We start from the raw sequence: 24,926 nt of genomic DNA, 5'->3' as shown, positions 1-24,926 counted from the left end.
AGAAAAACAAATACCGTATTCTATCACATATATATGGAATCTAAAAAAAAAAAAAATGGTACTGATGAACCTAGTGGCAGGGCAGGAATAAATGCGTAGACAAAGAGAATGGACTTGAGGACATGGGGTAGGAGGGGGAAGCTGGGGTGAAGTGAGAGTAACATTGATGTACATACAATACTGAATGTAAAATAGTTGGCTGGTGGGAAGCAGCAGCATAGCACAGGGAGATCGGCTCGGTACTTTGTGTCCACCTAGAGGGAGGGTGGGAGGGAGGCTCAAGAGGAGGGAATATGGGGACACGTGTATGCATATGGCTGATTCACTATGGTGTACAACTGAAGCTAGCACAGTATTGTGAAGCAATTATACTCCAATAAAGATCTATTTTAAAAAAAATAAATAAAATGTTTGAGATCAGCAATGTTCAGAGGAAGCATATTACAGCTGACCAAGCAGAAAGAACTTTGGAAATCTCTGCCCGTGCTCTGCGATCCCATTGTCCAGTCCTCCTCTCGTGAAGAAAGAATTTAACCTTCAGGAAGGATGGTCTGGAAATTTTTTCTGCATCGTATCAGTGATTTCACCAGATGCGGTCTTCCCTCCCTTACTTCCTAAACAGCAGGATATACAGTTTTTACGTGTATCTGAGGGCTCCAAGGAGGGTCCTGAATACTCTCAATGTACGTGAAGATTAGACAGGGAAGGCCCCCTCGTTCTGGGTAGGGAGAGCTGCCCCAAGATGCTCTCATCACTGGTGTCATTTGCATGGCGGCCTCCTGCCCTGTTAGGAGAAGTACCTGAAGGCCTCCTGGGCTGTCAGGGAGGGAGTTTGATCACAAACTCACTGGTGACTTGAGAGATTGAGCTGTTTGTATACTTACTGGCTAATGGCACATTATCTTCTACATAGTGCCTGTTCAGATCTTGCCTATTTTTTGACTGGTTTGTGTTTTTCAGAGAGTGTCTCTTGAACAAGAGACAAGGGTCAGAAAACTACAGCCTGCTGACCGGCTGTCTATTTTTGCAAATAATGTTGAATCAAAAGATGCCTGTTAACCCTCCTACATTGCTGGTGGGAATGTAAATTGGTGCAGCCACTATGGAAAACAGCATGGTGGTTCCTTAAAAAACTAAAAATAGAGTTGCCATATGATCCAGCAATCCCATTCCTGGGCATATATCTGGAAAAAACTATAATTCAAAAAGAAAAAAGGAACCCCAATGTTCATAGCAGCACTATTCACAATAGCTAAGACATTCACAATAGCTAAGACATGACAGATGAATGGATAAAGATGTGATATATATATATAAAATGAAATATTACTCAGTCATAAAAAGAATGAAATAATGTCATTTGCAGCAACATAGATGGGCCTCAAGATTTTCATACTAAGTGAAGTAAGCCAGAGAAAGACAAATATCATATGATATCACTTATATGTGGAATCTAAAATATGACACAAATGAAATTATCTACCAAACAGAAACAGACTCACAGACATAGAGGACAGACTTGTGGTTGCCAAGGGGGAGGAGGGGTGTGGGGGAGGGATGGAGTGGGAGTTTGGGATTAGCAGATGCAAACTATTATATACGGAAAAGGTAAACAACAAGGTCCTACTGTATAGCATAAGGAACTATATTCAATATCCTGTGATAACCCATGATGAAAAAGAAGGTATACATATATATATATATATATATGTATAACTGAATCACTTTGCTGTACAGTAGAAATTAACACAGCACTGTAAATCAGGTATACTTCAATAAAATGAATTTAAAAAAAAGATGACCATTAACTTATGAAAAAAAAAGATACAGAGAAAAATCTGTGGGGGGAAAAAAGATTTATTATAGAAACCAGAACCTGTAGGAACATACCTGTGTTGCAACAAAAGAAAACTTGGAATGTATATGGCCAGAAAAAGAAGATTTGATTTTTTTAAAGGCTTACATAGAGTGAGATGTGCATATGGCTGGAAAAGGTAAGAAAACAAGGCAGGGCGACTCTGTGCATTAGATCAGAATTATTTATTAAAATATTTATTAGAGGCAGAAATATTTATTAGAGGCAGAAAAGAGCTGAATTTACACGGCAAAAAAACAACACAAAACCAAACAAAAACCAAGTATCAACAATGGAGAGGGAAAATTCTGCCATTTCTAATATAGAGGAAAGAGACCAAGAGGGAGAAATTTTGAGATAAACATGATACATATGAAAAACAGATAGGGAGGTGCAATTTTACAGAAAGTTAGATGCACTGAAGATGAAAAAAAACAACGTGAAGTGATCATCACTGACATGAACTTTTTAAAAAATAACCTGAAGCTTGAATATGCATTAAAATATTGAATGTGACTAGTAAATTAGTAGAAAAATAAATAAGATTTAAAAAAAATTTTTTGAGAATAAAGATATAAACAGGCAGGTAAACCAGGTTACTTGCAAAGAACAAAATTAGATTGTTTTCATATTATACTAACAGCCTGTAGATAATAGAGCAATATAAAGATAGTTTAAAAAAAGAAAACCTGACCAGGAGATTTGATCTGCCAGTAATTAGAATAAATTATATGGTTACAATAGTGATGACAGTAATACGGGGTGCAATGGCAAAGAAATTAAATTGGTATCTGAAATGCACTTATTAAAAAGAGAAAATAATATATAATAAAAATATAAGCATCATAAAGCCATAGAGAATGATACATTATTCACAAAATGTTATTGAATGTTTGAGTACTTGAGTCATGTTGCACTACACACCAAAATAAATTATGAACAAATTAAATATCACCACTAGCTAAATGTTAAAAAATACTGAAATCCTTTCAGAAATGGGCAATACAAATGAAAAGGTGCTGATCTCAGTGTGGTTAAGGATTGTATTTTAATGCATAAATGTAAAGGAAATCACATCCAAAGCAAACTAGAAATGTCTACACAAAGGTGAAAACTTCTGAGTAGTAACATCTTGAGCAAAATGAAAATCAAATAAAGGTTTGTAGTTGGTGAAGAATATGTAAGATGATTAATATTTTACTACAGACATATTTGTAAATTATGGACATAACATCTGCGCCTCTTTGTGGACAGTGTTTTTTTGGTTTCTTTTTTGTGGTATGCGGGCCTCTCACTGTTGTGGCCTCTCTCGTTGCGGGGCACAGGCTCCGGACGCGCAGACCCAGAGGCCATGGCTCACGGGCCTAGCTGCTCCGCGGCATGGGGAATCTTCCCGGACCGGGGCACGAACCCATGTCCCCTGCATCGGCAAGCGGACTCTCAACCACTGCACCACCAGGGAAGCCCGACCGTTTGTTTTAAAAGGTATTGATACTTGCACCTAATGGGACTTGTACACACATCGATATAACAGGCAGCCCTGCAGGGCTGCTAGCACACACTCTGAACACACTTGCAGCCACTATATCATTCAATGGGAATAATTTTGTTTTGAATAATTTTGCTCATGATTTACTTTCAGTATGATCAATAGAGTAGTAAAAATGATAAATAGTTTAAAAATAGCTTGGCTTTTTAAAAAGTTTTTAACCAAATTTATAATTCATAGGAAGTGACCTGGAATACTTTTTTCAGCTGGAAGGTATATACTTAACTAAGCCAAAGTTTTTAACTTCTGGGTTATTTTGTTATTTATCTTCATAGAAAATGATCACAATTTGACTAGGTAAATGGAAATTCATTTTTTACCTTATTAATAAAAAATGACTCATTAATCACATATTAATTCAAAGGTCCAGAGTCTCAACCATCAGCTGTAAAGGAACACTCTTAAAAATTGGAACAAAAATCACTGTGGCAGTGAAATTTAAGAATTGGATGAGCAAGTTGACTGTAAGGATCACGACCTGTATGAGACTCACTTCTTTTATATGTGATGAAAATTATAGCTTTAATGGCAAGTAGCTGTATGTGCTAAACCTCATGTTTAGCAACCTCATGTGCTAGACACCATCTGAATCCTGAAGTTCCCTAAGTCTGTATCTTTATCTCTGATTCCTCCCTAGCTTTCAGAGTTTTTATTCCCTCTTTAGGATTTATTAATAGAAAAGCTTGAGAAGCATTACTTTATTTTTTTATTTTTTTAACGTTTTTATTGGAGTATAAGTGCTTTACAATGGTGTGTTAGGTTCTGCTTTATAACAAAGTGAATCAGTTATACATATACATATAGCCCCATATCTCTTCCCTCTTGCGTCTCCCTCCCTCCCTCCCACCCCCCCCATCTCACCCTTCTAGCTGGTCACAAAGCACCAAGCTGATCTCCCTGTGCTATGAGACTGGAGAAGCATTACTTTAATTAACTTACCATTTCTTTTTTAAAATAATAATACTGCATTTATCAACTGCATGGGATATTATATATTCACTAAGTACAGATCCTTTTAAAGTAGTTATGATCCATTCATTTTCATCTTTTTGAGACACAAAAAGCTACAGGTGTTTAATAAATACAACTTGATGTGTTTGGAGATAAGTATAAAACATTGAAACCATCATACCAATCAATGTCATAAACTTATCCATCACCTCCTATAATTTCTATATAGATGAAAGCATGTGAATATAATAAACCCATGTTGGCACAGGAATATTTAGAATAGGAAATGGGTAAACCATAGTATTTTCTCTTTCTTAAAGAAATCTACCAAACATAGCCTTCTACATCAGAAAGCTTATTTTATTTCCTTGAAAACCTAAGGTATTCTAATTTTTTTTCTTACAACTCTTTGAAGTATATTTACTTAGGAAGGGCAGCATACAGCAGGGTCTTCCCTTTTCATTTTGTTGGATAATTTTCTTTCAATTAATATTATCCTAGTTTAATCTTTTAAATGCCAACTTCTGTTTTACTCTTAATCTGAATTATTTGCTCTCTTCTTGGTATATTCTATATTATTTGATGGTAACATACCCATATTTTATCTTTACCAACTTAGTTGTCAAATGTATACTTATCCAAAGATTTAATAAGCATCTAATTTATCCAAATTTATCCAAAAATATTAATACCAAATGTGCCACTCTATTCTAGAGGTTATTTAATTAAACACATTTTCAAGTCTAGAATGTGTAGTTTTTAAAAGAATAAATCAGTACTAAAAGTTTTTACCTGACTTGCATTACATTTGTTATAAAGAAAAAAAATACTGATTTACACAAGGCACAAAAATATTTTACTCTTTCTGTTTACAGCCGTATACACAACTATTTTCCATTCTTTTCTAACACAGGACTCATTTTGTTTTTTCACATTCTTGGGAATTCCAATCAGTTTAATTGTTTGACAGAATTTTCTTGCCTTTCCTCATAAGGTGTAAATTTTTCAAGTGCCAGCAACATATGCTAGAATATTTCCCAGGAGTCGAAGCTAATTGCAACTTGGTTTACTGGGACTTTTGTTTGAGGGCCTTTTTGTTTGTGTTATACCAATACGCTGTACATTCGAAACATAGGACTTAAAACCAATGACTTCCAAGCAAAAACAAAACAAAACAAAAAACCTACACTCTGTAAAATTACTTTGCCGTGATAGCTACATATATAAAGTTGAATTGCAATCATTTTTCACGGACACTAGTTGGTACTTTCGCTAAAATTAAAGTAGTTTTTACTTGTTGTAACAAATCTATAGTATTAAAAATGAGGCTTATGAAGCAAAATGTGTTCCTTTGCTATCGAACAATTTACACTGAGCACCCTCATTTCGTCTTCCATCCCATCTAATATTATCTCTCTAGAATACACCTCAGAAGGATAAAATTCATAAAACTCGATAGAAAAGAATCATGATTTCTTATGCCAAATATTTGTATTCCAGAAAACTGTTATTTCAACAACAAAAGTGCTCTACGTTTATTTTTTCAGCAAAGCATTTCCTGAGACCAACAAAATCAGGCACAGTATGTATGTATTCAATATCTTTAAAGATGGTATATAAATATCTATGACCAGAAGACAGCCTTATTTGATAATATGAGACGTATATTCATTTACCATTGAAAAAAGGTGTAAGCCTATTAACATGGTTCAATTACTGAATGAACTTTCCAACCCTCACCTCATTTTTGACACCCTCATAAAGTATTTATTTCACTCTGAATTCTTTGACCTTTAGCTCCTATAATTCATGCATCTGACTTGGACTTAAATAATTATTGATGCACATTTTCTATATTCTCAACACTTTTGAACTAACTTAAAATAGATATGAATTAGTATGCAGGTTGTCATGTGTTGTTGAATAACTTGAACTCTAGTTTCATACTCAACAGTCTTTATCAAAGAAGCTGAATGGTTCTTTTAAATAAGTCACTATGTCACCATCAATTACAAGTATGCAATCAATTATGTTAAATGTTTTTTATCTCTAGAATGGCTTGATGAAATGTTACTCCATTTAAAGAACAACAACAACCCTTTAGATCAGGCAGGTTATGTCAAGTGAGTTGAATATGTAGTTGTGTAGGGATTGTGGTAGACTCTATTATCAGTTACCATTTATAACAGTGCATCTCCCTGCAGTGGCCCTGCACATGGGAGGATTAGTGTGTAGTCTCCTGGCTGTGTGACTTCCTTGGTCCCATGAAATGAAGACGGACCTGACATATGCCACTTTCAGACAAGAGCTTAAAGGCTAGCATGTAGCTTGTCATATCTGTTCCAGACAGAGGCTATTCCTTCAACCTGTGACCCAGAATGAAGACAGTACAGAGCTGAGCAACAGAAATCTGTTCCTAAAGTCTATCCTGGATGATACAGGGACCATAAATTGAAGTATGGTAATATCAAAACCCTGATGCCATTTGGTCCTTTGTATCATTCTGTTAATGTTTACTTCATTAAGTCATTATAGATCTTTTATTTATTTGGAAACATGAGTGAATACTAAGCAAAGTTTATGGGAGAAAAGTAAGTGTAAGGATTTTGTTGATACAATGGAAATCCTACACAAAGTAACTTAAGAAGTGATCCCTCTTACATCTCTCTGCCCCTGAGTCAGATTGGACTCATCAAAGTAGAAAATTCAGAAATATTTCACCTTTAATAAGTAAATTTAGCAGATTCATATGCTAAGTGAAAGAAATAAATAATAAATATGAATTAGTAATCACAGACATACATCATTTCTTTGGTAAATAATGTCATATATAAATCATGTCTTTGGTAAAAGCAATCTAATTACTTACAATGACAACTCCTGACTACCTGTTCACCTGTTTGGAGTTCACCCTGTTTGGAGTTCCAGCAAAAGTAGTAGAATTGCTACTTAGTCACCAATAGCAAATAAGTACTCTACATAACCCAAGTATTAGTTAACTTTCTTAGAGCTTGCATTTGAAAAATAGCTCAGCTACTTTCTCCAGTTACTGAAATTTGCACTGTGATTTGATTTGTGTTACACTGAAAAAAAATAATTTTGTTTGACTTTAGAAGATAAAGTAACATGTGTTATCAAAATGGCATTTTATATGGAGTGGAAAAATTATTTAAAATAAACTGTGAAACAACGGATGTAATAGGAATAAATGGGAAATAGTTGAGTGTTATTCAATTTCTTAAACATAAATTAGACATTTTTGAAAACTGACTTTTTCCAAGATTCTGGAGTTCTACTCAGTACTGTGAAAAAGTAGTAACTGAACACACAATTTCTAAAATAACTACCAAAAAATTATTTAAAACCTAGACTTTGATGTAACTGAATAACTTTATTCCCTGTTTTTCATCAGTTTTTGTTCCTGAAGTTAACCTAACACAGATTTAGAAATAATAAACTCTTGAAAATTGAAAATTTAATTTAATTAAGGAATTCAAATAAATTTTTAATCCAAAGCAGAGTATTCTTAGTATCATGCAGCTTTAACATAGAATATACCATGCTTATCTTTGGGTTTAATTATGTAAAAAAAAACAGAAAGAAATAAATGAATTAAACCATCTTATTTACATATTTTAGGAAGAAAAAAAGAAACTAAAAATTATATCGATGAAGGTAGGTCTGGGAATCACATGTTAACCTTGCACAAATAAATACCTTCTGACCTGAAATATCCTGTGAAAATTCTGAGGACAAATAATAGCATTCTCTATGTGTATATTTTTCAAAATGAAAGGAATTGGTAGAATATTTAACTCCAAAATGCAAAGCAACATGGACTTCATGCTTTTTCCTAACTAATGATTTTTAACATGAAGGTCATTTTCAACCTTTAGGAACAAATAAAAAATACCATTTGCAATGAAAATATGACAAATATAATTTTCTTAGGTCATTTGCAAGCTTTTCCATCAGCAGCACAGAAATCAAATTTCTTTTCTTTCTCCCAGAAACTCTTGAAGTGCCAAAACTTTTCAGCTATATTTAGATTTTCCAACTGTAGCTCTATCTGGTCTTATGTCTTACGGCTCAAATTTTGGGTTAGAACCTCTATAGTTGCTGGCCTAACAATGACCTGTGATGACCCTGGGTCCTGTTGATCCAGACCATTTAAAAAAATAGCATAAATATACAATAGTCTCTGATTTTTAAGAGGCCAAGAAAGATACTATCTTGAAGACTCTGAACATACTGTTCCATGAGCATTTGCTGTGATTTTTTCTCTTGTAACTTTTCAAGCCAAATTATGTTGCCTCCACCTAATGTTGCAAAAACTTTGGGTGAAAGCCCAAAGTGATTCTGAGGCTCTGGTATGGTTCTGTGTAACCTGGCATCTTTCCTGGAAGTTAACTTTGTTAGGCGGCTATTTCTATAAACAAACTGAGTAATAGAAAAGACACATGATGAGATGAAATGCTACTACCTGCATTTTCTCTACAACCCTGTAAGGAACTAGTGCTTGGTAGTTAATTATTAGAAGCTGACACCATGAACTGGGTTTCCACAACCTTTACAAAGGCCTTTTATACTGGCTGAATTTTACTTTCAAATATGTTATTTTTTTCTTCTAAAAATCAAGCCATTGAATTTTCTTTGTAGGCATATTACTTGTATCAATTAGCTGTTGCTCTGTAACAAACTAGCCCCAAATTTAGTGGTTTAAAACAATAATCTTGTATTTGTTTACAATCAAGAATCTGGGTTGCTCTTAAGATATTCTTGAACAGTGATATTATCACAAGTCCTGGACCTCCATGACAGGTGAGTCAGTACACTAGGCAGCAGGAGTATTTCTGGATGTCATTCACACATCAGCCTGGCTATCCATAACTTAGCAATGCCTGCAGCAAGCTCAGGCTATGGTGTAAGCTCTTTGACTCTTCAGTCATATGACTCAGAAAATTCAATGAGGAATTACAGTATAATGCTGCTGTGGAGTTTGTGGCAGTTTATAAAAAGATCCTCACAATGAAGACCCCCAGGGTTGTGGAGGAAGACTTTGCTTCCTTCAGTAAAGAATTCCTCACCACCTAAAACATAGCTCCTGGCCTATTACTGGGTTAGAACAGACTGAGCACCTGATCACAAGACGTCAAGTGACTATGTGACTTCAGCTTCCCATGATGAGCCAGGCATTGTCAAATCCATTGAATAATAATATTGGACAACAATCCATGGATGGAAATGCTATATTTAGAATTTGGCCCAAGCAGGTCCAGAGGGCCTAAGTAAGTTACATGAACACATGGCCCAAAGCCCCATTATATCTGTCACTATTGGAGTAGTGCTTCTCCCTGAGCTTGCACCTATGGCCTCATGGAAGTTCCTAAAAGCCAACTGATGAAGGATGAAAAAACTCAAGCCTGATTCATGAATGGGTCAGCTCAGTATGTTGGTGAACACCAAAAATATGAACTGCAGCTGCACCATAGGCCGACCCTGGGGTGAGCCTGCAGGAAAGTGGTGAGGAGAAATATTCCCATGGGGAGAAATATAAGAAAGAAACTTGACTTGTTCACTCTGTAGAGAGCAGGGCAGCCTGAGGTAAGCATATATACTGATTTCTGGAAAGTGGAGAATGACTCTGCTTTTTGGTCAGAGGCCTGGAAGGAAACAGTCTGGAAGGCTGGAGATAAAGGAGTCAGTGGACTCATGGGAGTGGGCACAGGACATACAAATCATTGTGTTTTATCTTCATGTGTTAATGTCTACCAGAGAGTAAGTACACCAGATGACTTAATCAGTTGAAGTCCTCTAACCTTTGTCTTTAGCCACTTGGAACTTGTAAAATACACTCATGAATGGAGTGGCCCTAGTAGCAAAGATGGAAACTATGCACAGATGCCAAACCATGGCTCCCTCTAACCAAGGATGATATAACTCCTACCACTGCTGATTGCTCAGTCTTCCAGCAGCAGAAGCACAACTGAGTCCTTAAAAGAGACTAACCAGGTGCCTGATAGCAAATTCACTGTATCAGAGCCCTTCCTTTGAAAGTGGATCCCGGGATCCACTGTTCTTACTAAATAACATATTATTTGGTAGCAATCAACCTAATAGAATAATGGAATGACTTCTTAAAGTCTCAGTTAAGGTGATAGCTTAGGGATTAGACCCTGTTTGGTTAGGGTGTCGTATTGCAAGATGCAATATATATACTGAATCATTATCTGATATATGTTACAGTGTCCCCAACAGCTAGATTATATGAGTCTAAGGACCAAGAGGTAGAAGCAGGAGTAGCTCCTGTAGTAACCCATTTGCAGCATTGATACTTTTGACTTTTGCAGCTTTGGCTCTGCTAGATTAAAAATTCTTGTTCTTGGGATGGGGGAGAAGTTTGCTTCTGGCAAGGATTAGTAATGGAATCACTGAACTTAAAGTTATAATAAGTCCTCTAACCTTTGTCTTTAGCCACTTGGAACTTGTAAAATACACTCATGAATGGAGTGGCCCTAGTAGCAAAGATGGAAACTATGCACAGATGCCAAACCATGTATGTAACTATGGATACTCAAGCAGTGGACCAACAGACAAATAAAATAGCTGCTATAATCATGAGGATAACTGGCCCTATTATAAGGAGAAGGTGAAGTTGCTTCTGTACAATGGGAGTTGAAGAAATGATTCAGGAACTCGGGGAATTCACTGACGTGTGTCTTCGTGTTTCTGTGCCTGGTGAGAGCAGTGAACTGTCAACTGCAGAAAACAGAGGCTGGCACTGTCAAAAAATTAAGGGCTCAAATCCGTCAGGTATGAAAGTCTGATTCACCTCATAAGGCAAACACAACAGACTAGTTGCAGTCCTGACTGAGGGTGAGAAAAATCTAGAATGAGTCGTACAAGAAGTAGATGATTAATAGCAAATATGACCTCAGACACAGTGGCAGTAAAGGAGTGTAACTTATACCACCACAACTTTTTTACTACCTCTTTTGAAGAAACTGAGGCCAGCCACCATCTTGGAATATTCAGAAATGGATTAAGGTTAACATGAGGTCCAAGTCAACTTGAGTATAGCAAGGAGTGAATTGCATCACATACTTCTTGTGTCCTGCCTCACATCCTCTTGGCTTTACCTGTGACTCTAGCTGTAGCTGGTGTAAACATTTCTGTGAGGGCTTCACATTCCTTTGTCCTGACTTCATCTTGCCTCAAGCATGCACCAGGTATCTTTCACTTTCTGTCACTGATATTCTCTAGTCTAAGGAGGAGGACACCTGAAAGAGCCTTCTTGGTGCACACACACACACACACACATACACACACATATGCAGCCTAAAAGTCAAGAAGATTTAAAGACATTATCCCATCCGAGGTGACCCTAAACCAAAGGGATGAGAAGCTGATGAACAAATGCTTCATTCTGTTAATCCTTGGGTGAAAATTCTGACAAGCATCCTAGCCACTTTGACCCACTCAATAACGCTCCTTGTAGTGCCTTTTCCTCCTCTGTTTCACTCTTTCTAGTTCTGAATTCTTGCTTTCTGGGACATCTCGCAAATAAACTACTTGCTACAAAATTCCTAGTCTCTAACTTTGGTTTGAGGGGGAACCATGCCTAAACCAGAGGGCATATATGGCAAAACTGTTTGCTTAAAGAGAATTCAAACCTAGCTTCCTATGAAAGGAATGGATCATTCCTCCACTGAGATACAGCTGTCACTGTCATAAAATTTAGCATAAACAAATACACCATTAAATGCCCTGCTATAAAATGTAACATCCAGCAATTACATACTAAAGGATTTAAGGTGACATCATTCATTATAGTATGTGAATGATTCTCCTGGCTAAATGGGAATTTAGTGTTAAGTAGCTGTAAAAGCTGCCAAAAAGCAAATGTTATTGAAACAAACATTAGCAACTTATGACTACAGCCTGGAGCGTCCTGACCATAGCTACCATCTCTATTACGGAGCCATTAGAAGCCACTATAGGGTTGTATCCAAGTTGAATAGGAGAATAATTTACTTGAAATTTTATACTTATAGGTGAAAGAGACTGGGGCATAATCATAGATTTTACTTTCTTTCTAAGGTTTTATTGTTGTTTTTCATATCCTCTTCCTAAATAGAGACAGGGGTAGGGGTAGGGGATTAAGCGATCTTCCCAGGGAAAACTAGCAATGTTCTTCCATGAGTCAAATTAAATATTTTGAGGGAGAAAACATTTTAAGTGGCAAAAGTAGGTAGTTATCGAGGGTATTATCAAGTATGCGTTCACAGAATGAAAATCTTAACCAAGAATTTAAAAATAAAACCCACAGTCTTACTTTAAAAACAGGCATTTACAAATTTTTTTGCAAAGATAATATGCATTTGATATTATGATTCTCCCAAGTTAGTGCAATGGCCTTTTGTTATCTGACTTTTACTAAATTATAAGGTGGTTTAAAGATGTAGGCAAATAGCTGGTAGAAACTGAGTATTAACTATTAAATATCATCCCTGAGAATTCAGGACTGAACTTCAACTTTCCTCCTGGGGTAATTTTAACTCATTATCTCCTATAATCTTTAAAGACTTGTGATCTATATAAGTATACACTTTAAGGATCAGGATTTTCATTACATACAATGAGACATTCTACAGTTATTAGAAACAAAACATACACTGAAGTTGCCAAGATAACCCTACTGCTTCTGATTAAGAATGTGTTAATTCACTGATGCTTAAGAACCATCAAAATTCCTTAAATTACATTTTAACTATTATATTTTTGATAAAAAGTGCAGCATGAGCTGAATATTTGTCATTTAACTTGTAAATCCATGAAGAAAGATGACTTCGTAAGTCTCTGAGTCATTACCAATTAATCAGATTTCTTCAATATAACAATTGAATGACTGGGAAGAAATCTTGAATTTTATGAAGCCCTACACATTTCTCTCTTTTGACGCTGTAAATTATGTTATTTCCAAAATCAAGCTCAGTAAGTGGTAACTTAAAAAAAATTCATGCTTAGATCCAAAAGAGGGATTACAACATCTCACATATATTCTTATTTAAGCAATATAGTATATCTTTAGATTCAATAAATCTTCCTAATATTTGACTACATATTTATTTTCTAACAGAAATGAGTGTTGATAAAATTCATCAGTCAATAACAGCCAAGAATAACTTCCTTAGATAAGTCATGGAAAATATATTTTCATGTTCAGGACAAAAATTACACAAGTGTGTCATTGCCTCCCCTGAATCCTCCATTCTATGACAGGACAGAGAGAAAGGACTGCCATCAGATGAATAACATCTAGGGCCATGGGATTTCAGGTTTAAGCTTAACAACATAAATAGAGACCTCCTTTGAATACCTCTCCAGAGCACCCAGCCAAATCAAATCAGCAAAGTCAGTGTTGAAATGCCAACTAGCCACCAGATGGCAGCAATGCTTTTATGAATAATGCGACATTATGTGCAGTCCATCTAAGATTTCCTATGTTAATAATAGAACAATCCTTACTTTAGCAAAAGGACAGATTTGTTCGTAATGAGGCCAGCCATTTTTTTCATGTCACTAGTTATATTTTGTGGGATCTATTTGCTTTCTAGAATTTGGGCCCCCCCAAAATATTTATTTTCTTACACATTAAACATTAAATTGTTGTTGAATTTCATTTTGATATCGTGGTAGAAAATGCCTGTGGCTTGAAACAAATATTTTCCTTTCTGATGGACAAATAACATCTGCGGTTGTAAATGTTCCAGTGTAGCTGTCAAAAGAGAAGGGTTTCACATAATTTCCTGCCACCCTCATCAGTCATCCTACACATCAAAAGAGTGTGTTCATAACCTCCCTTCTCACGAATTGATTTCAAATCTATCACAGATCTCAAATATCAGAAGCTTCTCCTCTACTTGATCATGGCTGTGAGAATTGTGAAAAATGAAGCACTGTTTAAATTCAAGTTTTAAAAAAAATCCCTAAAAACTATCAAGGTCTATATTACTCAGGAAGGGAATCCTCAATATCAATGTTTCTTTCCCTTTTGGGGCTGTTTGCAGCATTTGTTAACTTCTCCACTGTAAATTTTTTTTGGTTTGCACATGTTCACCAAGGAAGTCAGACTTAGAATTTCTCCCAGTGCTGGAAATAAAATGTTAGGCAAAGTGGTGGGATGAAGGCCAAGGATCTAATAGCTCTCTACTAAAAAGAAATTCATCTAAAGCCTCCAAGTGAATGTGCCTCCGCTCCCTTGGTCAAATCACCTCATACTGATCTGTTATCTGAAAAGAGTTTAACAGCTTCCTTCCTGATCCTTCCCCACCATCAGGCATTTCATTTCATCGTTTCTCTTAGATCATTTCTCAACATTCTGTCAAGATAAAAAAACAGCCTCCTCTCCTTTTCAAATACCGAGAATCCTTAACTGTCCTGCAGTGTTTACAGCCTTGCTCTTGAATATTTATTTTCTACTGAATTTTTAGTAACATATTTAACTCATATATTGAGAGGTTGCATAGATTCTACAAGTGGCCTCTCCAGTTCTGTATGAATGCTGGCATTTTCCTTTAATTTTAAACTTATTTTTTTTCTTGTGTACATTTCATACCTTTGTTATGGACGCTTGCTTTGTTATTTTCTTATACTGCTTTAAACACTGCTTTGAGGTTTGAGAGTTTTGCTCACCACTGCCCAGATTTTTCCCTGCTCAGTGACTTGTGGCATATAAATGCTGTGAATATATATTTTTTTCTCTTGCTTTCAGGTCCAGCCTCATTACCTTATGTTTCTAAAAACTGAATGGCATCAACTATATCTCTGCCAGTGATCCTACATTATCCAAAACCACTCAATTTTATTTCACCCTGTGTCACCCTCATGGACAAGCTATAAAATGTCATACCATTTATTTGCCCCATCTATTATGTACCAGCTTTAGGGATTAAATCGTTCCTTTTTCTGGAAAAAGCCTGTTTACTATTAAAAGAAATCATATTCATCATGAAATAAACACAGTTGTTCTCCTTTAAAATATAAAATAAGAATTTTGAAACAGATATGAAAAAGGAATAAATTGGTTTGAATGTTGTCTTGCTAGCATCAGTGTAATATCTTTTGTACTTTACAAAAGGAAAATTACAAATGGAAAAACCATAACACTTGATGATTCTACTTTGATGCCATGAAATCCCCCATTGGCAGTGGTGGCTTTTGCTCAGGTGGGTGTTATGAAGGCCCAGGTTTGACCCCACATAACTCAGCTAGCCTCACTCTGGTTCTGCAGACATGGGGAAATGCACTGTTAGCCCATGTATGGCTCAGTGACCAACACACCAGTTCTACCAAAACATCAAGAAACAGAGTGTGTTCCATAAGCGGAGAGGATTTACATCATGATGTCAATAAATGAAGAATGGCATGTTGCATTTAGCCTGGTGTCAAACTAAAATCCAGAATTTATTCCAAATGGACAACTCTTATCTTTGAGCACACGGAGCCAGCTATTCCAGAAAGCGATGTGAAGTGAGCTAACCAGTGACATAAGCCCATTAGGTAACACATATCCATTCTTCTGCTAAAATATTAGAAGTATAGGAAGACAAGTTGACATTTTCTCTTTTTTTTCTTTATATTTTTAATTTTGATTAGTTTTATTTTATTTTGGAACCTTAAAATCCTGGTTCTCTTGGCTAATTTGGGACTAAAAGGTACTAGTATGGCTATTGTCAATCTTTACTGTCATCCAGTAGCATTCTGCTTTGATGAGAGTTTAAAAACAAATGAAGACAGTAAGGTAGAAGACAGTGAGGTAGCATTGTGTCCTTTGGTAGTTAGTATAATAAAGAAGCTGTGCAAATGAGACCATATCCTCACAGACTTCCATGCTTCATGGAATCACCAGGCAACATAAGCTTGCTATTGTTTTATTTGATAATACACCCAAGGTATCAGTATCTTAATTCTATACTTGAGATTATACCTGTTTTTTACAGAGATCTTTATTACTTCTCAAAAGTTGAACCAGAAAAAAGACAGTGGTTTCCAAGTAACATGGTCTGAACAAACAGGCATGTTCTTCATTTGAGGGGTGTACTTGCCATCCAAGGACTTGTTTCTGTTTCTCTTTTCATCAGTCAGGCTAACATGCTCTTTGGGTCTCACCTTAGATTTCTGCAATCAATTTTATTTCCTGCCTCCAGGCTCTCTCCTTTGCAGTAAGTCTTATATACACCCTTAACGTTAATATTCCTAAATCAAATCCCCAATTAGAAAAAATTATACCATTCCATTCATCAAAATTCTTCTGTGAAATCCCACTGGTAAAAAATGAAGCCAAAATCATCAAAATAATATCCCTTCCCCTTCAATCAGAAAAAAAGTGTTGTCCTGATATCTAAGTAGGGGATATCTCATTTGTTGTTGTCTCTCATTTGGGGGCATAGTAGCTGCACTTGTCTCTAAGTTCCCTTTTGCAAGATGCTCTCAATAGCTTGGTAGAGGCTTTCAGGGCAAAATGCTTTTCTTAAAGTGTTTACTGGGATATGACATTAATTAAATAACTTGTATTGATTAGATATTACATTAATTATACTATTTACTTATAGACTAGGATATTAAAAATAATTTCAGTAATGTTTGAGGACATATATCCTTAGACAATGAATGAACAGATTTTCAATGGTATATTTAATCTTAGTCTCTTGGTTAAGTTCATAAGGTAGTACACAGAGTACAGAGACCCTGAATTGCATTTCACAGAGGCATACCTCTCCTATCCATTTTCTTCCAAAATCCACATCTGGAATTGTTCTCAAAGTACTGTGAGATGATGTGGTTAGAAGATGAATACAACCCCATCTTATTTATGTTAAAAATCAGTCCTTTGGAGTTGCTTTCAAATACAGGGCTGTTTCACTTTAACCTTAACACAGATGGGAGGCAGGTGAGTTAAAGGCTTCTCTCATTTCTTTGCTGTGAAAAACTGTAAGCTGGAGGAGGGATCCTACCCTGGGTTCTACATAAAGTTACAACTGACATCGCCAAAACTGGAACACACGTCCCCAGACTCTTGTGCTCTCTCCACTGAACCTTCTGAATGATGGATGAATATCTAATAAGTAGATAAAATGATTGGGGACAAGAAAAAACTAAAAAACCTACTGTATTAGACATTAATGCTGCTCTTATTCTGGTTTATTTTTAATGCCATGCCTTTTAAGATACTGTGAGTAATTCTCCAAAGTGAAACCAGCTTTACTCGAAATCTAATGCATATATGAATGTGAAGAATCATCCTTTTGCATTTAGTCTAACTATAAGCATTGAAAAATGAAAGAGAAAATTGATAAAAGCTCAGATTTATTTTAAACCATCACTTTTAACAGAAGGAAATGGATAAAAGCAAAATACCAGTAGTTTTCCTTTTGGCTTAAAATGACATTTTCCAAGATGTTATTAAATTATCTTCGCATTAATAAATTTAAGTAGTACTTAAAGATTTTAAGCTAAGACATATTCAGATCAGGAAGAGCTATCAAATTATGTTTAAATGTAAAGCATATCCATGGAAAATATTACATGAATATCTTTAATACACATTATAGTCAGAAGACTCCATCCAAAGTCAGAAAAGAAATACAACTAATGATAAATCTATTCTGAGATTTACTTTTAGGGACAGAATTGGCTTCCTTGAGATATTTTTATATGTTAAAAATGAGCCCGTGTAATGCAAAAAAAAAAAAAAAATCTCAAATCCAAGAAATTTGGCCATGGTTTTTGTTGAGGTTATAAATTGGTGGTGAGAGGAAAAAAAATAAACTTTCATCTTCTTGAGTCATTTAATTTTTTTCTGCCTTTAAGGCAGGCAATTGATACATTTCTAATCAACCATAATTCATTAATAGTAGAATTATCTTATTTAAATCACGTAATCTGTAGATGAGCCTGCTGCATGTTCATGGGTGGAATTTTTTGAAAATTTTATTTGAAAGGAAACTCAGAAAAACTGAGGCCTAGTCACCGTCTGGCTCTGAGAAAAGGTTTAATTATTTCAAATGAGTAATCAAATACTGTTGTAATGAAAATGACCAAGAAAACAGATAGTATTTTTCTTATTCTTAACCCCCATTTTAAAAAGTGACTAGAGATGACACTCCAGAAATCATCTTGGAATATAGAGCCTATATTGTGGACATAATTTCTTAAAATTTTTTTATGATAATGAATTTCTTCTCTCTTTTTTTTTTTTTAACTGAAACAATGCAATTTTAGCCTTAGCAGTAACCACTGAATTGGTTAAAAGGTTTCCAGTCTTCTGGTTTAAAAATGCAGTATGGGATATAGTCTCTATCTTCGTATATTCTTTGAGGAGGCAAAACTAATTTACATGACAGGAGTAAAGAATATTTTAGTGCTAAATTAAAAGGCATGGAATTAATTACAGTGCTTGGGACCATCATATATTTAATAAGAGGGCAGCTTCTTGGAGGCTGGGAATGTTTTAGAGGTGTGTCATCTATTTATTTGATAGCCATATCATGAACTCCTTTTCCCCAGACTTTCAAAAATGTTTAGCTCAGAGAGCCTTATGTTCAAAGGAAGGAAGGAAACCTGAGTGAAACTTTTCCTTCAACTTTGAAACAAAAAGATAGTAGATGTTTAAAAATTACTGATTGTTATAAATTATTTTACAACCATTTTCTCAACTGAACTTCTATTGAAAAGCTTTGTAAATGCCTGACGTATCCATGAGGAAAGAGAAGGTGACAGAAGTACTGCTTATGTTACAGATGCTGCCTGACAATACTGCCATCCTTTCACATGGTTTTATTTAGTTATTACAAGTATCTCTCTGTAAATGACATTTAGGATTATTTAAGATTATGTTGTAATCCTTTTAATCCTCAGTGCTTTAAATTTCAGGCTAAACACCAAAGAGCAAACTAGCACTTAGCAGAAATGCTTAAAACATGTGATTTGAACATAAATCTTTTTATTCACTCTTTCCCTGATGAAGACCTAGGGTTGCTCTTAACTAAGAAAACTCGTACCACATTTCATTACAATTTACTCGGTTGCTAAATGCTTTCTCAAGCTACATCAAACTTGTGATGGTCCTTGACAATTACGCTAAATGTAGAATTGAACAAAAGTTAGCAGCAATGAACATTTACTAGTTTAACTTAGAGTGTGTATGACCTTTATAATAAATACAATATGTCTTTCAGTGTTGGTAGTGTATGTGTGTGGAAAGGACCATTCTATTTCTTAACGTCAAGCTATTACATGTGGGTATATACATTGACACATACATCATATATGCATACATGTATGTACATTTATACTTTAAACACATATGACTTGTCTATGTCTACTTTACATATATATATTATAGAAGTTGCTAAATATCTTTAATATATTATTTATTATTAAAGCTACTTATGTCAAAAACTGCTCTAAAATAGGCAGATGTTCTTGAACTCAGCCAGTGAGCATCATTCTGAATTACTGAGAATAGTTGAATACAAAACCTAATTAGTTAATGCTGGCACAGTTATGTTACTATGTACCAATCAAATAAGATTGAATCTACCTCAAGAGTTTAATAAGACTTTGACTATAAAGAAAATTTGACTTTTAATGCAAAAAGAAAATGAACTCAAATGTCCAAATGACATATACAAAGGAAACAAATGAAATCCTTCCATTTTTTTGTGTCACAAATGTTTGCTTCTGAGTCTTTCAAGCATATCTCAGGCACATGTTTGTTTGTTTTCCTCTTCATTTTAAGTTCAACTTCTCTAGAGACATTGTAATTATGTGGCATATAACTGCTCATCCATCAACTTTTTAAAGACAGATTTCAAATTTTAAATTATTTCTAATTTTGCTTTTCCTTGATTTTTCTTGAACCAAAAATCTCAATAGTCATTAGCTATCTGTAATCTATAATTCATAGACTGAGATTGAACACCATGCCTAATTCAAACTTGGTATTCTAAAGCTATTTCTGATGTAGCACATCGGCTAAAACTGTGATGGTCTTTTTCACTGAGGAAGAAATACTTCATTATCCTGTAGGTAATGAAACCCTTGAACACACACACTCAGATACCCCAACAATGCCTTAATACCATGTTTTTGAGATATAATCATGTTTATGCTGATCATTTGAGAGTTATTCCAGCTAATGTACCTAATCAAATATTGATGCAAGTCATCTAGAGCTAGCTCTCTGACAAATCCTTCCCGATGCTTTTTTGTTAACAGAACTATAAAAGCTATCTATATTGTTCCTCTTGAAACGCTTACTTTCACTATGGATACGTATTAGTCAATTTTACCTAAGCTCATATGTTTAGATGATGAAAAGATTTCAGCATGACAAGAAAACCACATGATTCACCCCAAAAAGAATGAAGCAGGAAATTAAACCTGAAACTTTCTTTAGTTTTATTATTTGCAACATCCTTATCATCACCTCTTGTTTCTCTAAACTAAAGGGTACAAGACAAAAAAAGATAAACTGGATGTAAGAAAACTAAAGTCCCATGAACTGCTCAGGTATCTTACAAACAAAGCTAACTGGCAAGATTTTCACCTCCAAAAAGCTACCAAAAGTGAGAATAGTTTTAATATCTTTGGAAGTACCTACATTAAGAAATAAGAAAAATGAGTAAAATATTATAACAGAGGTAGTCACACCCCGAAAAGGTTAGGATGATAACATATTATCAATGTATTGGTTTAAATATACATCTATGAATATTATATTCACAGCTATGTAAAATTATACTTAAATATTTTCTTCCGTATTCGCAGCCCTGTACACATCATACATATTTGATTATCATCCTCATTTGTGATCTAACTTAACTCTTCATAAGGTTAACAGAAGGAACTGAAAAAGTCTTCCTTAGTTCAACTCCGAGGGTTTCTACTATTCAAGAATTATGTCAGTGTCAAATTTTAATGTCTTTATTTTTGTTTTGTTTTTTATAATGTCTTTATTTTATAACATTGATGATTAGGATGCTAAACTCACAATACATAATAAAACTAAACCACTTAGCTCACCCTACCCTGCTCAGAACTAGCCATACTGATTATCTAGGTTGTCACAGAGGCTAGGCTTATAGCCCCTAAATTTTCTTATTTATAGCAGAATAAAAAAAAAAAAAGCAAGAGATTGGGAGACAGAGTATATCACTGATCTACAATTCCTCACTTTAAAATAAAATTTAATTTTACTTCTTGTTTCTGTAAGTTCACCTTCTAATCACTTTGGACTTTAGTCCTTTTATTTCTTGACAAGTATGTTTAGTGTTATTTCTTTTTTTTTGTTTTTCCTCTTTCCTTCCTTTCTTTCTTTCTTCCTCATTTTTGGTTAAAAAGAAAAAGGAAAACAAAAAAACCTCTACCATATAAAAATGAATACCTAAATAGAATTCAACTATAATCAGAAAAATAAGTTATTCCATAATATGTTAAAAGTGTTTTTTCATGTTGTTTTGTTTTGTTTTTTTAATTAACATAAGTCCAAATTATTTGGCTAGAACTCATTGAGCATTTGGAAAATGCAAAAACGAACTGAAAATCAGTTTTTTCTTCCCAGTGAGAGTTCAGATAAGAAATGTCACCTACCTATACTTCTATAAGACCGAATACATTAATTTTAGTGATACATTTAAGAACAGAATTGACTTTTCTTCAAGTGCTAAAATGGTCTCAGAAGACATTTGATACAATAATTATGATAATCTAGTTCCTACTAAATGATATAAATTCTAAAATATACCTATAAAGTTATTGGTTACTTTGGAGATATAAAAGTAAATTAAATGTCATGTAAATATAGAAAAAGATCAACTTCCATAATCTGAAGTTATTAATTGCCAAAGGGATTTCAGTAATATCATATGTGAAATATTACGTTTTCCCATTTCCTTTCTTTCAAGGATTTCATCTGGTGCTTTCCATTCAAAGGAACATGATTGAAATTATTAATCACAGTTATTTTTTTCCAAAAAATTATACAATATGAAAAATCCAACTTTTATAACTGTTCAGCTCTCTCCATCCCCCAAGTTACACTGGTAAATATAATTTATGACTGGAAAGCAGGAATGGCAATGAATGTAAATAGTTTATCATAATTAGCAAACCTTACTTTGTTTACGTCTGAAAGTCCTACATTAAATCTATTTAAGCCAAGCATTCTAGGTTTGAACCACAAACAGCTATCATATACACTGCAAAATTCAATGACTTTCGGGTATATAATTAATCACCACACAACATATATTTTGTGTCTAGATAGCAAGCAGTCACCAGGGAAAAACAACAAAACAACCAAAATTCAACAAGGAAGAGAAGCCAGGTTTTTCACAATGACCTCTACACAACTAGTTCATGCACATGAAAACATCGTAACAAGGTAGTCTTGTTTTGATTACCCAAGAGAGCTCAGATTTAGAAGGAATAGGAATAATTTGAATCTATGTAGCATTCTTACCTGAAAGACATTCTTTCTGCTTGATTTTTCTTTGGCCCATTCAATATATGCCCCACACAAATCCACACTTTCTGGTTTGTGCCCAGTTTTCTGCAAACGAAAATGCAATAAGAATAAAAAGCATACAACACTGGAGATGCATGTCAGAAAAAATAAAGCTTTATTGACTTAGCAGCTATATATTTATGGTATAAAGACTTTCTTATCTTTTTTCCAGTTTCAAATAGATATCCTCACCGTCATGTTCATTGCAGCATTATGTACAATAGCCAAAACATGGAAATGACCTGTGTCCATCAATCCATCAATGGATGAATGGATAAACAAAATGTTTTATACAATATAATGTTTTATATTATGTGTGTGTGTGTGTGTATATATATATATATATATGTATATACACACACACGTAAGTTAGACAGGAGACAAATTCTGCATGATTTCACTTTTATGTGGAATCTAAAGTCTAATTCATAGAAACAGGCTGGTTACCAGGCACTGGGGTAACTGGAAGATATTTGTCAAAGGGTACAGACTTTCAGTTTTAAGATGAATAAGTTCTGGAGATCGAATATACAGCATGGTGACTATAGTTAACACTTTACTGTATACTCGAAAATTGCTAAGAGAGTAGATCTTAAATGTTAGAACCACACATACACACGCACAAAAAGGTAACTATGTGAGGTGATGAATGTTACTAACTAACCTTAGTGTGGTAATCATTTCACAGTATATCTGTATATCAAATCACCACATTTCATGCCTTAAACTTACACATTATTAATTGTCAATTATATCTCAATAGAGCTGAAAAAAAGAAAAAACAAATTTAATAAATATTAAGTGCCAACTGTATGCCTTTTAGAAATTCATTTTTCAGACTTTAAGTCTATACACATAAGTATAATGTGTATTTGTATTTAGTAAATTTAATTTAGATCAAATAGATTATGGTGTGTGCCTCCTTTCACACAATACAATGTGTACGTTAGTGAAAAGCTGTTTTTACTTCAGTAATTCATAATAATCAGTTAATAAGAATATCCTCTGTATTTGCCTCTTCATATTTTTATTTAGTTCAAGTGAATCACACTTACATAACTTTAAATTTGCAGAACTCCAAACATTAAACAAAAACTTACCTGTTTGGGAGATTTTTTTACTATTTTTAAAGAAAGTTAAGCCACATTTCAAAGACTCCAACTATTTTCATATGTTCTGAGCTACTCTAGGTTTTCCTATAGAGAAATTCAGTTTCCTCAAGCCATTTTCAATAGAATACTTTAAAATTTTAGTGTAAAAAGCTTATAATATATTTAGACAATGTTAACAGTATGAACTTTAGGTTAAAGCATAAAATTATGGAAAAATGGCAAAAATTTTATAAGAAATCTGTCCACAATTGTTGCCTCATAGCCACTATGTTCTATCGGTTTAAAAGAACCCCAGAAATATGGGGTTTTTTAATAGCAAATTGTGAGATTTTTTGATCTTTGGCAACTCAATAAAAATTTTTTTGGAAACATTATACAGGCCAAGCATAACTTTCCTTCAGGATAAATTCAGCTGGCAAGATGACAATTGATAGCATAGCTTTCCTTTGTTATTTGGTAGTAATCTCAGGAAAAACTAATCAAGATGAGCATGACTCTTATGGATGCTTCAGATACTGAAATATTTTTACTGTTTTCCCATAATCTGCCACCCAGGTCATCACGGCTGTGGAAAATCTCAAGGCACAATAATAATGTTCATTGTTGAGTGATTTACGACATAGAAAAATTAAGAAAACCTGCTTCTACAGTTAATTGAATTATGGGACACTCAGAACCAATAAACATATATAACAAAAAAGATTATCTCTCCCACGTAATGTAGTCAGGAAAAAAAAGATGGAATATGATTTTATATAAGAAGAACTTTTTATGGGCCAAACACTTCTTATGTGTTTTATGGCTATCAATTCTTTTAATTCTTATAATACCTGTATGAAGTATTATTATTTTTTAAAATAAATTTATTTATTTATTTTTGGCTGCGTT

General features: G+C 34.3%; 1 protein-coding gene across 1 annotated transcript in view; it reads right to left on the bottom strand.

Annotated features, from left to right (window-relative positions):
* Positions 1-24,926, bottom strand: part of ARHGAP15 (Rho GTPase activating protein 15) — a 630,092-nt gene that overhangs the window by 477,749 nt on the left and 127,417 nt on the right. The window contains exon 6 of the mRNA XM_065880510.1: positions 22,882-22,971. Coding sequence (XP_065736582.1) covers positions 22,882-22,971 — 90 coding nt within the window. The remainder of the gene's footprint in view (positions 1-22,881; positions 22,972-24,926) is intronic.

Source organism: Phocoena phocoena, chromosome 7, assembly GCF_963924675.1.
Source record: "Phocoena phocoena chromosome 7, mPhoPho1.1, whole genome shotgun sequence".
Taxonomy (NCBI): domain Eukaryota; kingdom Metazoa; phylum Chordata; class Mammalia; order Artiodactyla; family Phocoenidae; genus Phocoena; species Phocoena phocoena.
The sequence above is the reverse complement of the archived record's forward strand: the minus strand, read 5'-3'. Positions and strand labels throughout refer to the sequence as shown.